Source organism: Apostichopus japonicus, chromosome 17 (genome assembly GCF_037975245.1).
Source record: "Apostichopus japonicus isolate 1M-3 chromosome 17, ASM3797524v1, whole genome shotgun sequence".
Taxonomy (NCBI): domain Eukaryota; kingdom Metazoa; phylum Echinodermata; class Holothuroidea; order Aspidochirotida; family Stichopodidae; genus Apostichopus; species Apostichopus japonicus.
This window is the reverse complement of record NC_092577.1, coordinates 24351492-24370165: the sequence shown is the minus strand read 5'-3', so window position 1 is coordinate 24370165 and position 18674 is coordinate 24351492. Positions and strand designations below refer to the sequence as shown.

General features: G+C 38.3%; 1 protein-coding gene across 2 annotated transcripts in view; it reads right to left on the bottom strand.

The window, feature by feature from the left end:
• The window catches only part of LOC139984967 (ATP-dependent 6-phosphofructokinase, muscle type-like), a 63286-nt gene that overhangs the window by 8670 nt on the left and 35942 nt on the right, over positions 1-18674 (bottom strand). For both annotated transcript variants that reach the window (XM_071999130.1, XM_071999129.1), the window contains exons 11-20: positions 17227-17291; positions 16360-16450; positions 15386-15532; positions 14502-14572; positions 14162-14252; positions 13383-13535; positions 11802-11966; positions 10862-10923; positions 3417-3528; positions 2403-2502 (exon numbers count right to left, since the gene is read on the bottom strand). In XM_071999130.1, coding sequence (XP_071855231.1) covers positions 2403-2502; positions 3417-3528; positions 10862-10923; positions 11802-11966; positions 13383-13535; positions 14162-14252; positions 14502-14572; positions 15386-15532; positions 16360-16450; positions 17227-17291 — 1057 coding nt within the window. The remainder of the gene's footprint in view (positions 1-2402; positions 2503-3416; positions 3529-10861; positions 10924-11801; positions 11967-13382; positions 13536-14161; positions 14253-14501; positions 14573-15385; positions 15533-16359; positions 16451-17226; positions 17292-18674) is intronic.

Sequence of the window (18674 nt, the reverse complement as noted above, 5' to 3'; positions counted from 1 at the left end):
TCACAGGAAGAAAAAGGTAATGAAAATACAAATTGTTGCAATCACAATTGATGTCAATGGCAAAACAAAAAAGGTATCATTTGAAATTATGTCTACAAATGGACGGTTTACATGAGCCAGGCACAAATGAGCCAGAATTGAAACAAAAAGTCATTAAAGGAAACACAAAAGCAACACTCAAACTTTACAAAGAGAATTTATCCGCCCAAGAATAGTCACACTAAAGGTGGTTAGGGTGGGTTGGGCAAGTAGCTGCTATCAGATAATTGTTCATCCTTTTAGGAAGCATCAGTTAGTCTTTCACTGGAAAAGTCATTATGTAACACATTACACTTTTTTCATGTTTTTTAAAATTTTCAAATCTATCCCATATTTTTAGTTTTACATGTACCAAAAAACTAAAACAGCTGTGGAAAATGTACCTTCATTCTAACACTGAGATATGAATAAATTATTGATGATGAACATGCAATGATCCCGCATTAATTAGCAAACAGAAATATCATAACTAATAAATTATATTGCCCGCATGAAAAGCCAAAATGAAAACAGAACACTGGCTGTGGTTGGTTCACTTCTCTTCCTTTGATCCATCAACAAATGCCTGTGGAATGTAAACTCCTTTGATTATGCAAATATGCAGAAACCAGGATGCATGCCATTTTTGGCAAAACTGAGAATAAACATATCATTATCATAATTTCATTGATGAGCACACTCACCACCCAGGCAGGACATGTTTCCATTTATGATCACACTTACCACCCAGGTAGGACATGTTTCCCTTTATGAGCACACTTACCACCCAGACAGGAAATGTTTCCTTTTATGGGCACACTTACTACCCAGGTAGGACAAGTTTCCCTTTATGATCACACTTACCACCCAGACAGGACATGTTTCCCTTTATGAGCACACTTACCACCCAGACAGGACATGTTTCCCTTTATGAGCACACCTACCACCCAGACAGGAAATGTTTCCTTTTATGGGCACACTTACCACCCAGGTAGGACATGTTTCCATTTATGAACACACTTACCACCCAGTCAGGACATGCTTCCCTTTATGAGCACACTTACCACCCAGACAGGACATGTTTCCCTTTATGAGCACACTCACCACCCAGGCAGGACATGTTTCCCCTCATGAGCACACTTACCACCCAGGCAGGACATGTTTCCCCTCATGAGCACACTTACCACCGAGGTAGGACATGTTTCCATTTATGATCACACTTACCACCCAGGTAGGACATGTTTCCTTTTATGATCACAACTACCACCCAGACAGGACATGTTTCCCTTTATGAGCACACTTACCACCCAGACAGGAAATGTTTCCTTTTATGGGCACACTTACTACCCAGGTAGGACAAGTTTCCATTTATGATCACACTTACCACCCAGACAGGACATGTTTCCCTTTATGAGCACACCTACCACCCAGGCAGGACATGTTTCCCTTTATGAGCACACTTACCACCCAGGCAGGACATGTTTCCATTTATGATCACACTTACCACCCTGGCAGGACCTGTTTCCCTTCATGGGGCCGATTACCACCCAGGTAGGTTTTTTCCCTTTATGAGCACACTTACCACCCAGACAGGACATTTTCCCCTTTATGAGCACAATTACCACCCAGACAGGACATGTTTCCTTTTATGAACACACTCAACACCTAGACTGGACATGTTTCCCTTTTCCATCATTCTGTATGTCATTAATTTCTGAACACCTCAACAAATTGGCATACACAGTTGAATGCTCTTGTATACAATGAAATTCACCTCTCATACGAACCCACAGCATAAACAAACATTTGCCACTCCTTTAAGAGCTCTGATTCCATTTTATCACATTTCCCTCTTATCTCTTTTGAAACAGGAAGCTGCATTCAATTGTTTCAAGTTTCTATGACACAGTTGAGGACAGCTATGAAAAGTCTTCTAATAAAGTAGTCATAATTTCACATGCTCTCCTGTTTAATTGAATTACCAAATATCTTTGTGCTTTATGTAAATCTGGTCCCACTAAGTATCCAACTGTCTGTTATCTCCTTCCCCCCTGATATCTCAACCTTTTCAAACTCAAAACACATGTAACTCCATCCTCACTTACAAAGCCTCCCAATGTAACTCCATCCTCACATACAAGGCCTTCCTATGTAACTCCATCCCCACTTACAAAGCCTTCCTATGTAAACTCCATCCTCACTTACAAGCCTTCCCATGTAACTCCATCCTCACTGTAACTCCATCCTTACTTACAAAGCCTTCCCATGTCACTCCATCCTCACTTACAAAGCCTTCCCTCAACATGTTAGCTGTATAAAGGAACAAATCAAGGTTACTCATCATTAAAGTATAGTTTATCTGTGACCTGACGGTTGGTACTCACTCCTTTTGGTATTCTCATCAATTGAATGTACCAGGAAGTTGGCTGCTTTGGCTCCCAGCTTGGTTCCTAGATTACGGTCAAACACTGATGGACTGCCACCCTGAAATAAAACAGCGACTGTCTGCTCTCATTTTTTTTAATTAAATTCAGTACAGACAATAACACAACATTCCTTACTCACCCAAACCATGAATTTTACACGTCTTTTGTATGGGAAGCCAAGAATCAAATTGGCTGATAAAGCATGACTCCAGGGAATAGACTGTACCTTCAAATGTAAACAGTACATTTTGGCATTGAGCAATATATATGCAAACTTCACCCAAATCCTTCTAGATGTTTTGAGTTTTAATTTTTCTTTGTGTCTTTATAAGTGCTAGCTTACAATTTTGGTGCTGACTTACTACAAGAACAGCAAAGTCTACTTAACTAAGCATTGCAGTTCATGGGTTGTGTACTGCTACAACACTGTATAAGATAGTTCTATTGCATACAATGAGTATATTGTTCTGTGAAATTGTTTGCACAAGGTGTGTCTGTGCTTGGTGGGGAGTGCAGTGTCCTAATAACAGTACACCGGTATGAATGTGGTAAAGCCAACGCAATTATGGTTTATCCATTACTATTGCACATGACCAATCATTGTAAAGCTCATATAAAAAACTCTAAATCACAAAGAATAGATCCATCAATATGTCTGTGAATTAGGTTGCATGGTCCCTGTAAAAGCTGGAAAGGGGGGGGGTGCTCAGTTTTATCCAGTTTGCTCATCAACATATGGGAGACTTCCTTCTCTGGGAAGGGATTTCTGGAAATCTTGTCATAGCATTATAACCTTGTGGTGGCATCATTTTGTAAATTTGTTAAAAGTATGTTATGATCTCTTCTTCCCCTTCTTCTTAAGCAGACCTTAGCATCTCATAGCAGATCACAGGACGCTCTGTCACTTCTTCTATACAGAGTAATGAGTTCATAGAACTTTGAAATGGTACCGTTCTACCAGTACAGCTATACCTGTTGCATGTGGCCCAGAACATTCTTACGGACTGTAAACAGACCACGTCCTTCTTCAGCAAACAGTTGGTGGATGAAGTCTGTGGTGAAGTTAGGGTTAGCATTTTCATTCCTGCAGTAACCAAAAAAACAGAATCATTACATTAATTTATTTGCATTGCATTAGTTTTCATTGGAATGATTTTCATAAAAGGTAAGGTGACAAAGGGTTGTCGTTACAGGTAGCTGTAGGGTTGTCGTCACAGGTAGCTTTAGGTTTGTAGTTACAGGTTATTATAGAGTTGTAGTTACAGGTTATTATAGGGTTGTAGGTACAGGTTATTATAGGGTTGTAGTTACAGGTAGCTGTAGGGTTGTCGTCACAGGTAGCTTTAGGGTTGTAGTTACAGGTTATTATAGAGTTGTAGTTACAGGTTATTATAGGGTTGTAGTTACAGGTTATTATAGGCTTGTAGTTACAGGTTATTATAGAGTTGTAATTACAGGTTATTATAGGGTTGTATTTACAGGTTATTATAGGGTTGTAGTTACAGGTAGCTGTAGGGTTGTCGTCACAGGTAGCTTTAGGGTTGTAGTTACAGGTTATTATAGGGTTGTAATTACAGGTTATTATAGGGTTGTATTTACAGGTTATTATAGGGTTGTAGTTACAGGTAGCTGTAGGGTTGTCGTCACAGGTAGCTTTAGGGTTGTAGTTACAGGTTATTATAGGGTTGTAGTTACAGGTTATTATAGAGTTGTAGTTACAGGTTATTATAGGGTTGTAGTTACAGGTTATTATAGAGTTGTAGTTACAGGTTATTATAGGGTTGTATTTACAGGTAGCTGTAGGGTTGTCGCCACAGGTAGCTTTAGGGTTGTAGTTACAGGTTATTATAGAGTTGTAGTTACAGGTTATTATAGGGTTGTAGTTACAGGTTATTATAGAGTTGTAGTTACAGGTTATTATAGGGTTGTAGTTACAGGTTATTATAGGGTTGTATTTACAGGTTATTATAGGGTTGTAGTTACAGGTAGCTGTAAGGTTGTCGTCACAGGTAGCTTTAGGGTTGTAGTTACAGGTTATTATAGGGTTGTAGTTACAGGTTAGTATAGAGTTGTAGTTACAGGTTATTATAGGGTTGTAGTTACAGGTTATTATAGAGTTGTAGTTACAGGTTATTATAGGGTTGTATTTACAGGTAGCTGTAGGGTTGTCGCCACAGGTAGCTTTAGGGTTGTAGTTACAGGTTATTATAGAGTTGTAGTTACAGGTTATTATAGGGTTGTAGTTACAGGTTATTATAGAGTTGTAGTTACAGGTTATTATAGGGTTGTAGTTACAGGTTATTATAGGGTTGTATTTACAGGTTATTATAGGGTTGTAGTAACAGGTAGCTGTAAGGTTGTCGTCACAGGTAGCTTTAGGGTTGTAGTTACAGGTTATTATAGAGTTGTAGTTACAGGTTATTATAAAGTAGTAGTTACAGGTTATTATAAAGTAGTAGTTACAGGTTATTATAGGGTTGTAGTTACAGGTTATTATAGGGTTGTAGTTACAGGTAGCTGTAGGGTTGTTGTTACATGTATATTTAGCGCCTTATCCAAAATAAGATCACTCTAAAGCGCTTTACAATAAAACATACATATATATATACATACATATATATAAACATATGATATATATACATATATATATATATGCATATATATATATATGCGCATATATATATATATATGCATATATATATATGCTATTTGTAGTTTTGTTTTTCTTGGATCAGAAGCTTGTTCACAACTTGACATTGTTTTCTGTATATCTGCCAGATTACAGTCTTGTCTTCCTCCAAACTCTCTCAGCCCTCGTGCGTTCATGCATGTGTACCAGGGGGCATGGGGTCTCAGAGTGATGGACCTCGTGCATTTCGGTACATGGCAAATGCCTATATTGTTTGAGCATGTGTTGTAAGAACTCACTCACTCATTAACCGGTGGACCCACATGCTACAGGGATCCAGTCTCTAATGTCCTCAATGAAACTGGGAACACTTCCTGTGACTTTGCAAATGTATTCTGGTTTAAACAACATTATGATCATAGGTCACATTCCATCCATATTGCCAAGACAAGCGTCAACAATAGAGGGTGAACCCTGCAGTATTTTGTTTTCCTGAGTTATCACAACAACATGAGTGTGTCCAGCACGATGTGTGGCACCAACCACATGCTGTTTTAATACATGGACATTTTAGAAGTCTGTGAAATTTTTTAGAATCCAAATCATTGGGGTCATCCAAGTGAAAGTTTAAATCACTAGCAGTGGCCGAACAATCTTTCATAGTTGTGACAGATTCTAAATGCCCACTCCTCGAAAACAGAGTTTTTAGAGGAGGGAGGAAGGAGGAAGGAGGGAGGAAGTTTCAGTACAAGTTGTGAATCGCCAATACTAACACAGCAATCCATATGCTCAAAATAGGTACAGAGACCATCCTTTGTTGATGTGTTAATATTTATGGACATTATATAACAGTCCCACACCTCCACCAGACTTTCCAATTGGACCTGGCGCATGCAGAAAATCATAACAGGGACGAGATGACCTGTAACTAAACTGTCCGTCTCAGTTCCACATGCTGTTTTAATACATGGACATTTTAGAAGTCTGTGAAATTTTTTAGAATCCAAATCATTGGGGTCATCCAAGTGAAAGTTTAAATCACTAGCAGTGGCCGAACAATCTTTCATAGTTGTGACAGATTCTAAATGCCCACTCCTCGAAAACAGAGTTGAATCCATTTTTAGAGGAGGGAGGAAGTTTCAGTACAATTTGTGAATCGCCAATACTAACACAGCAATCCATATGCTCAAAATAGGTACAGAGACCATCCTTTGTTGATGTGTTAATATTTATGGACATTATATAACAGTCCCACACCTCCACCAGACTTTCCAATTGGACCTGGCGCATGCAGAAAATCATAATAGGGACGAGATGACCTGTAACTAAACTGTCCGTCTCAGTTCCCAGCCATGTTTCAATTAGTGCTAAAATGTCAATATCATTTGATACAACAAAATCAGAGACAGATATTGCTTTATTGCTAATCCAGCTGACATTTTGTAAATAGACTGTTGAGTGGTTTGGTGTGCTGCTTATCTGGACTACTTTCTTTTCCGATGATATATGCAAACTACTATGACATATTCTATTAGAACTGCAGGGTTTGCCAAGTCTTGGTCGTATCAATGTTTGTATTTCATACTGCACATGATTCTGATATGAAGTTTTACCATGTTTACTTCCTGGAACTACGTTCAAGTTCATCCCTGATTGTTTATCCCCATGGTTTAACTGATTCCATTGAGAAAATTCTCTATTTGCAAGCACTGGTATAGGCCTCCTGAAATTCGTACCTGCCTCTGTTCCCTCTGCAAGTAGGTCTTCTGAATAAAGACAAAGTATCTATTTTCCTTTTCCATGGCTGATTGCCTCCCCCCCCCCCACACAAGCTTTCACTGATTCCTAAATAGCAAGAAAAGCTCCTCTTGTGTATGTTATAGTGCCTGTATACATTTTCTTTACACTAGTAAGCAGTGGCGTAACTACGGGGGGCATGGGGGGCGACAGCCCCCCATGAAAGCTTGTGGCCCCCCCACTGGGATTTTGGGTGTCGAAAAAAAATTACATGTGCGAAAAATATATCATTGGTCTGAGTGGTCTCGAATCTCCATGATGACCACTCATGAACGACCCTTCGACTGTGGACCTGCAGTAGGCTATAGTTGCTGAAAAAACCTGACGTGACATAGCGCATAGGATGAGAAGACATCTACAGTAGTCGCACTGTACTGAAAACGCATGTTAACGACCGTTGAATTATATAATACCTGCTCTAATAAATACAGGCGCGTAGCTAGGGGGGGGCCAAGGGGGAGCCCGCTCCTCCCCCTCCTTAAGCATATTTTTTTGTACGTTTTTATGATATCGCTAGTAATTTCAAAATAGAAAATGCTTAGATGCAACTTGCAATGCCTGGGAAGTGCCATTTCCAGCGATCTGGGAGACATTTTCGGCCAAAATTTTCAGGTGCGCTTCGCGCCAACTCATGGTGGCGCTACGCTTAGATAGTTTCCAATGCCGAATCTACGGCTCTGATAATTTGTCTACAGGTTCACCCCTCCCTTCGAAAATCCCTCTCTATACGCGCCTGAATAAATACTAATACAAACAGCCAACCAGGATCATGTAGCCAGTGCACATTAACTGATCAAACAAGCTAGTGAGCTATACTATACCCTTATAGAAAGGTGGTTTCCAGGTACTGGAATGCCAAAGCCTAGATGTTAATAGGTTAAGAAAATGCTGACATCATACAGGTTTCTCACATCATTGCTCGCGTCATTGCCTCGATACTCTGTTACATTTTCAATCGGGTTTTACACTTCTGGGACGTGCCCTGATGCTCTTAAAACCGCCCAAAAACAAATTTGCAAGACAATACTATCGATGAGAACTACCGGCCAATCAGTCTATCACCCTAAAAATATTTCAGACGCAACCTTTGATGTCAGTTTTCCATATAGTTCGGTCATTTCAGTATGTTACTTGCCTGAAAGCCCAGTCAATCTTTCCTTATTTTCCACGCGCAATTTGCATATTTGTCGAAAAATGTCAATGCCGGTGTCAAACTCATTAAGATATGTTATAGTATTCAAAGTAACTTACCAGACTGTTTTTTCTTTCTATTTGATGACCATATTCAGACCTGGGATCTCAAAATAAAGGATGTTGAGAAAACTTTACAGCAGCTTACAAGGCCTGGGAAGTGTCATTTCCAACGATCTAGGAGGCCTCTTTAGCTAAAAAATTTTGGCACGCTGCGCGCCAACTCATGGTGGCGCTCCGCTTAGATAGTAACAAGACGCCCTCCCAGGAAATGGTCAAGCCCCCAGCGCCCCCCTCCCACTGAAAAAAATCCTGGCTACGCTACTGCTAGTAAGATAAAAAGTCTTAAACTTCTGTCAAACTTCAGCTGCAATTCCGTGATCAAATATCTAATAATCAATTCCAAACTGACCAGAACAGCATATATAATGAGTATTGAAACATCAAAAACTCTCCAAGCAGTAAAAATAAGTTTATTTCAAAGGAGCTGATTAGTAGAGCTGCCATTTGATGGCTCGAACATTCAGCACTTTTTAGCAAAGAAACACAAAATCAGCAGATCAATGGAAAGAGAAAGTAGGTTGCAAAACTATTTCATCGAATTTTGATGGAGAAAACACCCTTTAAGCTCCAGCTCTTAGGATTATATGTAAATTTTACTACCTGCATATCATTAAGTTTTAAAGACCAACTATGGAGACTTTTCGATGAACATAAAATCCCACCATTTTTCATGTATGTAATCCTTAACTGACTCCAATTACATTGCTGTAATTAACTTTACCAATTTCGGACGTTAAATAAGTGAAAAATGGGACGAAAAGTCAGCTTCTATTTCAGACATTCCTGAAACATTCCTAAGACATCAGGTGACCATGTGACGTCAACGTTTGTATACCTCACTCACAACTATACTTTTAGTGTGTAAAGTCGTATACTTGAGCTGCCAAAAACATCAACGATGTTACTCCTTTTTCCTCAAAATGTCACAATTCTGTGTTGTTGGAGGTTGCAGTTATACCTCATCCAACAAAAGCATCAGCTTTTTTAGATTTCCGAGTAACAGAACCGACGTAAAACGCCGCAGACTTTGGATCATTTTTTTGAGATCCACGCGGAAAGATTTTTCAGCACCCGGAGTATCTCATGCCCATGAGTCCACATGCATGACCCTGCTTCTGTGTATGCAAATGTCTCATTCTGTGAAAATTATATACTGTCGATAGCTGTGTCGGACCATGGTCGGACATAGCTAACGTGAAATTGACCGTAAACACGCCCTGGACGTCCTTACATGTAACATTATATCACGCAATTGACAGTAATATATTTACTGTAAGAGATGACCGTATATATATATACCGTGCCAAGGGTATAGCATTGTTAGTACATGTACGGTAGTTAGTTACAACTCTCGCCGGCGTTGGCTCACAGCATGTGTAAATAGCCATGTTAGGATTTATCTATTTCATTTGTTGTATTCCAGTATCGTGAGTTCGTGATACATGTGTAATATTGTCCGTTCTGTTTATTCCGACATCTGCATGGTCCAAGGAGTTGAATAAAAACGGTAGTATGTAGCGATCGGACATTTTATTTCGTTAGTGACTGTCTATGTGATTGTGGGATGTTAGTACTGGTCAAGGCCTGTTTCAACTAGACCTAACTCTATGTAATTACACAGACTCCCGGTAGTTTTTTGCCCAGGATTGAACAAGAAACGTGGATTAGGATATTCACTGCTAAATTTGTTTATTGACAGGATACTTTTTCTGTGTTTGTATACTTTTGGATATTAAAACGAGTAAGTACTATGTAAGTATATTGTACCGTACGGACGTATTGACGCTACGCTATGTAAAAGATGCCTCCATTTGAGTGGAAATTTTGCTAATAAAATAAGCAATTTCACTAAAATTTCTGCTTATAATTGTCTTAAAACTTGTTATTAACCTTCATGTGTTCTTGTTTTAAGCTAACAGCTTTTCAAACGCTCGAAATTGGAAGTCAAAAACAGTACAGTTGTTCGCTATCTGTGTACAAACAGTGCCTATATCAGCGTTTGATTTTCGCGGTATACAAACTTTGACGTCGCACGGTGACCAGAGGCTCCTTTGGGTCAATCTCTGTTTTCAGACATTCCAGAGGTTCATGTCACGTGACTACCCAAAATGTCCATTTTCGTGGTCGTTTTTGATGGGTTATAGTAGGTTTTCGAAGATTATTTTTTACACATGTTGATTATGGGTATGTAAACTCCTAAATTAATGGAAAATCTCAACAACAAAAATTGCCTCCATATTTGGTCTTTAAGGAACTGTATTAGATTGTATTTCCCCATGTTTTCCTAAATGTATTAGTACATTTCCTTATCTTTTTGCTATGTGTTAATTTCAAGAGTTTTATGCATTTTGGTATATTTATTATATTTATCATATTTATTATATAGTATTTTGCTATATCAACTGCATTTAATTTCCTTATTTACATGTCATTATATAAATACAGACCCATTTGCTGTGTCTCTGTTCAAAATCATCTAAAGCCCAGTTTGTGGGTTCACATAACTTCATGGCAAGAGATGTGATGTTATGCACATAAGCAGATCATAACTAATGTGGTTGATACCATACCCGCTCAGTTAACTAAAACCGTGAGAAAAATCAAGTATAATAATTTATGGTGACAAGCATATGCTTAATATGATCCATATACCTTCATAATATGATCTCAAGGTCAATATATGTTTTGTGATTGCTCAGTAACTGAAAACCAATTGCAAGGATCTGATATACAGTACCTTAAAATAATGCCTCGTTGGACTTCGTCATTTATTTTCCCTGCCAAGTGTCTGACATCACCCTGAGCACAAAAGAAGAAAAGTTTGATATCAAAAGAGAATGGAGACTTTGTACATGTGTGTGTATAAGTGGGTATGTATGAAGATGTTTGGATGGGAGTGGAAAGTAGAAAAGTACAACTAGATCATGGAGTTGGAGCATATCAGTCTTAACAAGCCATGTGGTATCTGTACATTTAATTCAATTCACATTTATTTTCTCAAATTTACACAACACTTAATGTAGGTATTTGGTATACTGAATTAAAATATAATTAGAAAATATCATATAAAATAAAAGCCGGTGACCAAAAGAAAAATTAAATAAGAAAACATAGAGAAACAAAGAAACATGACATAATAGCTATGATCACTATTTCAGGTTACATTGGAAGCTCCTGAGAGTACTAGCTGACCGAATACCTAAGGAGACCTTGCCAAACATAATAGCAATAGTTTGTTTCGTAATAGTTAGCCACGACTTGTTCAATAAATATGTTACTGATAAAAGATCAATGTTACAAGTGTGTTGCAGAATACTCAGGATAATTTGGTGTGTGGATAACACAAGGAAACAGTGCATCCTAAACAATCAATATGGATAACTTTCACATTCAAAGAGTACAGTCATTGTAAGGCTTGCTTGTTGAAGTCTGAGCAGTCTACAAGATTTGGAGCAGTCTAATGGACAGTATGCTTACCTTGCTTTCTAGTCATTTCAACAACGAACACGCAATGTTTCAACACAATACACCTTTGATTCAACCTCCTAACCCCATCCCAACTTCCTCACATACTACTGACCCCCTACAAACAAATCATCCAAATATCAAAAGAAGCTGTAAACTGGCGGTTATTATCCCATGCAGCCACTGATTTCACCCTCCATTTTTCTTGTTACCTCAAGGTCTACGATTCCAAATGGCTCTTCAAATATGTATGCAGCATCAGCTCCACTGGCAAGACCACCCATGGTTGCTAGGTAACCGCAGTATCCTCCCATCGTCTCCACAATGAAGACCCTTCTCTTAGATCCACTGGCTGACTGCTTGATTTTATCACATGTCTAAATAAACAGAACATTGTACTTTATTTCAACATAACACAACACAGATTTGCACATTAGTTGCTAGGTAACAGCAGTATCATCCCATTGCCTCTTAAATTAAGATCCACTAAAACTAAATTTTCTTGATTTAATTGTATTCTCATTCATATTTACCATTGATATCAAAACCAACAAGGATAACAGCAACATCTTCATCACTCAATGATAGCATTATTTGTAATGATGCTATTGTTAATGAAAAATCTGGCATACTATTAACTGACATAAGCGACCACTTACCAATCTTTTGTTCTATGGATTTTGGTACTAGTTTATCTGTTACACTAATAAGCTTGTTTACCACAGGAGGGATACTAGTGTACAGCGCTACACAATCTCAAACTTTGAACTTTCTTTTTTGATTGGGGACCTCTATGTAATGAGACTGATGCAGATGTTGCATGTCATTTATTTGTTGATAATGTTCACCATATTATATTATTATATAATTCAAGGTTAATTCTCATAAGCTCCAGTCTCCATGGATTACACCTGGTATTTTAAGATCTATTTCCAAAAAGAACAAGCTTTATAAGAAATATCTTTCTCGCCCTCTTCTATTAATAAGTACAGGTACACTGAATATAAAAATAAACTAACCAATATTATCAGATTGGCTAAAAAGATGCATTATGAGAAATGTTTTGATGACAATAAAAACAACCTCCAGAAAACTTGGGATATCACTGATAGAATGACAATTATATTACCTTTAAACATGTAATTGCTGACTCATTCAACAATTATTTTGTTAATTATCAATTTTGTGATATACTTCCTGAGGTTATCCCAACTTCTCTATTCCTATTACCAACTAGTTACAAAGAAATTATTGACTTAATTATGAATATGAAAAGTGCATGTTGTATTGATAATATTTCTGTTAATTTTCTCCAAGATAATCATTTTGCTAGAGCGGCACCTCTTACATTTTCAATTTATCAATTCCACTGGTGTTGTACCACTTCGTTCCAAGGAAGCTAAAGTAACTCCGATATTTAAAGGTGGTGGTAGTTTATGTGTTCTACTGTAACTCTAGACTCATCTCAGTTCTTTCATCTTTATCAAAAATTCTAGAACACAATGAAGATTTTTGCCACTTCCAAACTATGCTACATGACTATCTTTGTACTTGCACTTTTGGCATTCCATACAGAGCACAATTGGAGTCACTGTGGCTTCTAACTGCATGTAGGTCATATGTAAGTGTTGAAAGTAGTTTTGCAAAGCAATATATTTTCTCAACATTTCATGCATTCTGTACAAACATCGGCAGGTTTCGCAGAAAAGCTGTATTGTAAGTAATTGTACACATGTGCAAATAAAACTAGTCAAAATAATGTTTTGATTGCATCTCCCTCTACTTGTGCTTACCTCTGTAATGGCATTCAGGGCTGTGTCACACCCCAGACTGAAGTCTGTCCCAGGGACGTTATTGCTCACTGTGGCAGGAATCACCACCATTGGGATACAAAACTCTGGATATCTAGGCCTTGCTTCAGCCAGTTCTGTGACACTCATATACGCCTGAAATCAAGAATCATTAATTATCTTAAATTCAGTCTGATCGTAAATGGCCCATTGTTTCCCTCTATTACTCTGCCTATACATATATCCATAGCAAGATGACCAATGACTACACACCGGGTGCTCATTACTTTACTATGTATGTAATATAGTTAAGGTTAAATAAGCAAAACAAACTCAACCAGAGCCCACCAGTTGACCACACCAACACATATTTCTAAACTGTTTCCCTTATAAGATGTAAGATGATGATTGTTGACCACTTCATTTCTTGGGTAAAAGTAAGTTGGCCTAACATTTCGATCCTAGCAGGATCTTCTTCAGAGGCAAAATGACAAGCCTTGTCATTTAGCCTCTGAAGAAGATCCTGCTAGGATCGAAATGTTAGGCCAACTTACTTTTACACATTCTATTACACAGGCTCTCTAGTGGATAAGCAGTTTGCTAACAGTTTTATTTGATTTTCACTTCATTTCTTATGAGAATCTCTAAAGAACTTTTCAAGTAGCAAAGGAGAGGACACCAAACACTCTTTGCTTTTATCTCTCTTGTTTTTCTTTCTTTGGTAAATTGCACTTTAATACCAATTTTTGCCTAACATCTTCCACATGGTCTTCGAAACTCACCTCAAACCCTCCAACTATCGCAAGTCCGTGAAAATTGTACTGTTTAAATTTTTTGGCAATTTCTTCAAGAGATAGTTTCTTCGGCATACTCCTGCAAAGTGACAACAAAAAGGAAAAACATTATAATTGACAGGGGTTGTTTGTTTTCAAATGTTACAAGTATTATAACAACAAAGCTAACAGATGATCAGTTTTCAGTACCAAGTTACTTCATTGATTTAATTCAATTGGCACAAATATTTATGGTAAAGTATTCCTAAAGCTACCAATGGCATCGCACAGATATTTCTTAGAACCATGACATATTATAAGTAACAGGAGGTAAAAACAAGAGACTTACCTATTAGTACCAAGTTTGGAGCCTCCTTCCCTCACCCAATCACTCACAGACATCCATCCAAAATACTCAAGCTGCATAAAAATAAAACAAAAGATTAACAGCAGCTAATACGAGGGAAACCTTAATTGAAACTTTTCTTAGAAATGTGACAACACTTGTTCAGGGCAAAAGCAAGGAAAGGGGGGGGGGGGGGGGTGAGGCAAATCTGCGATTTCCACTTCCTAAATGAAAGTAAGCCTACCATAATGTGAATGCCTGGACAGTGGTGCATTATTTCAGCAAAATGTTCACATCATTCCTAATGATTGCATTAGTCAGTGGTGTGCAACCTCAAGATGCTAGGCACGTATTGAAGTAATGGCGTTGAAATAGAACACAACGTATATTTTAACCGTTCATCACCGTTCATCAACTACTGTTGATAAATATATTTTTTACGTCTTTGTGTTTCATGTAGGCCGATCAGTTTCATTGTTAACCCCTATATCAGTACTCCAATGTTTGAACTAAGAACATTTAGGCACTGTGAATACACGTATGTACCAGGGCCTTTTTAATAACATACTAATTACGGGGCTGTGGCCCCCCAGTCCCCTACACAACCCACACACTCAGCTCATTCTCAAAGTAAAGAATTTTTAGATGCAACTTACGATGGGTGGGAAGTGCCATTTCCGACAATCTAGGAGGCAGTTTTGGTAAAAGGCCCTGGTATTACTATATGTAACATTTGGACAATACATAATGTTTCTCAATGTTCCTCAACTGCCCCCCAGGGATTCTACCCAGGCTACAGCCCAGTTATTCCACCTATGAGAAATGTATCAAACTGAACTTTACTATCAGGTTGATTCATAAGCAATATTAATAGAGTATGAACAAACCTTGTCTTGCAGAAGGCCCTCAAAGCCATCATGAACACCATAGACCCTGTAACCATCTACTAGACTTGACCTGACAAATGACCTGACAGCAGCATTCATCCCCGCTGCTGGGGCGCCTACATTCAGAATTGCTAGGTTATAGTTTCTCTGTCGAATAACAAGATAAAGGGTACAAAACAGAAGGTGTGGGAGGAATCATCAATAGCCAAGAGAAATGTATTGCTTGCTTCTAAATAGCAGAGCACAGGGTGAAGTGTTTCAAGCCAACAGATAAAGAGTGCTTGCTGGTAGCAGAGCCTCATTAATGAGGGAATTTGGGTCAAATTCAGTATCAATGCCAACAGTATCAATGTTGCAGGTGAAGCCCCACCTTATGTAAAGGATTTTCATGGCATTATGGTGATGCAACAAATATTTATTGCTAGCTGGTAGCAGTTTACATTGGTAAGGGGTGTGGGAGTGATGTCTTTCCAAGCACACAGAACCAACCACTGCAAGCAGTTATCTCATACCCACAGGTTTAGGGAGAACTACCTCAAACCATCAGAAATTGATTGATTGTTGGGTAGCAGAGTACACTAATCAAGCAAGTGAAATTATCTCTAGCCAACAGTTTCCATCCAGTTATCTCCCCACCCTAAATACCATAGTCTCAAGAAACGATGAAAGTTCACCTTGAACTAAAGTTGCAAGAGTGGCCTGGTGATTGTAGTCTATATGCATCACAGTATTCTCCTGAATTAAACCTTGGTAAATCAGCTAAACTAAGAACTATCTTGCGCCCCCTATCTGCCACAAGTTTTGTGATCTCAAGGTATTAATTACTGACACATTCTAACAAGGGGAGCTGTGCTCAGTTTTTTGAGATGTACCAATTAAAACATCTGAGAATCAGATGAGTTAACATCAGTATTTTTAACTTTGGTTTACATTATAATAAACTCTTTCAATTCTAAAATATATTATTCACTTACTGAACATTGTTTGCCATCTTCACTACAAACAGACTCCGGTGGTTTTAGTTTGGATAATGTAAGGTAGGTTTTTAAATTGTTTTCAAAACTCCTGTAGGAAGATAAAGGAACAATTGTCATACAAGGAGACTATATAAACATCATGAATATGTTTGGATTCAGAAAGGTTTTTATCATATAGTGAAGTCAAGTCTACAACCACCATGTTTGTTATGGCGGGCGGGGGATGGGGGGAGGGGGAAGGAGATTGGGGTTAAGATGTTGTGCTGTGACAGGGAGAGGTCTAAGACAAGAGCGATCACTTGTTAACTTCCAGAATTTTCTTTATTTAAATTTATATGGTGCTTACATACATATGTATATATAATATATATGTGTGCTATATATATATGTGTTATATATACACGTATTACACACTGGGGTCTATGTAGGGGATAAGCTCCTCCTTCCACCTCCTCCCATCAGCATCATCTACCCAATCATTTACCCTTCCCCTGTATCATTGTCACAACAGCTGCTTGTCCCTTCAAAAGAACTAGTGATTTAACCTAGAGCTCCACAGCTGCTGAAGCAAGTAACCACAAATTGCACTTCAAATTTATTTGTGTCCAGTATATAAATATATAGATATACATATTTATAAATGAGAGAGTTAAAAAAACCTAATAAATAGCTTTCAAAGAGCAAAACAAAAAATGTCAGTAAATTGCTTATCTACTATATAAAGCCTGTGTAGGCTTTAGCAAAGAACATTGTTCACCTAACACGTGGTGTAGTAACCACAGGCAACCAGCCACTTAAATAATGCCTGCAAGTGTCATTCACAATGAGCCAAAACTAAATAACAACCTGCTAACAACAACCTACCTTCCCCTCAGTTCAGTGGCTTGCGTAAAAGACTTCCCCTTTAAGGCTTTACCAACTTGCTGAGTCTGGGAAAAAGGAAAATATAGTTCTAGAAAATATGTATGATGTTATATATATACTTGTAAAACACATATACATGAAAGACACCATAGCAACACTTGGACACTCAAAATAAAAATTTCATGTGTGGCAAGCACACCTGATTATTTCTGTGATGTTTTAATAAGTTTATCACAAACTAGAGCACCAATGGTGCAGAAGCTCATACCTTTTCGAGCTTAAAAATGTATGGCCCACAAAACCAATTTTGGGCCCATGAGGGATACCCCCCCCCCCCTCTGTTAGCAGAACCCTGGCCACACCACTGGCTATAATTCCTATTTTCCCCTTTAAATCCTATTTTCCCCACTCTCTCAGACAATACCACTGACCTACCCTATTAAACTTTCTCCCCTCTACCTTAGCAGAAATAACTTCACAAGCACTCCCTACAAGACATAACTTCACAAGCTGCCTACATACCTCAGGCTCAAAGACTTCTAAGAATCGGCAAGTGCTGATTGGCTATAGGGCTCTCATGCTTACAGTTCAACAGTTAATAACAACTCCCAGTCCTGCTTTAATTCCACTAACAGCCTCTGCAGAGCTTAACCACAAATGTAGACAAACACTGCAGTGACTGGGAGACAAATTAAAGGACCTTTGGCAAAGATTTTTTTTAAACAATGGGGATTAATTATAATTAATTAACTTTTGACCAAAAATTTTTAGGCATCACCTTATTCATACACAATCCAACAATCATCAGTTCAACTTTGAATATGATCCATCAAAATCTTGAGGAGATTGAGATATTTGAAAATATTACAAAGAATGACCCCCGATGACCCCCTAAATGACATTTGACTTCAATTTTCCGAACACCCCTCGTAACTCTCATCCCGAGGAACATTGTGACCAAGTTTCATTATAATTGGCCATACACTGTACGAACAGGAGCAATTTGAAAATATAGGGCCGCGGCCCGGGCCACAAAAGACCCCTAGTTGATCTTTGATCTCAAATTCATGAACACCCTGAAGGTAAAACTACCATAGTACTATCGTGTCAAACCCTCAACATTGTACCATGGAATCTGTAGGAGAAGAAGCATTTTGCGTATTTCCACAAAATGGCCCATTACGGCCCACAGGTGACCTTTGACCCCAACTTTCGGACCATTTGTGATGGACCTATACCTAATAGTCCTTGTGTCCAAGTTTCATGAAATTCCATCAAACACTGTGCGAGTGGCAGCGGTTTTACCAATTGTTGACGGATAGAGTGATAGAGTGATAGAATGATAGAGTGATAGACGCCGCACTGTAACAATAGCTCACACCAGCATGCTGGTATGAGCTAAAAATGCAGTCATTCCATAAATCAAAATCATTATTTTTCTTGTAACA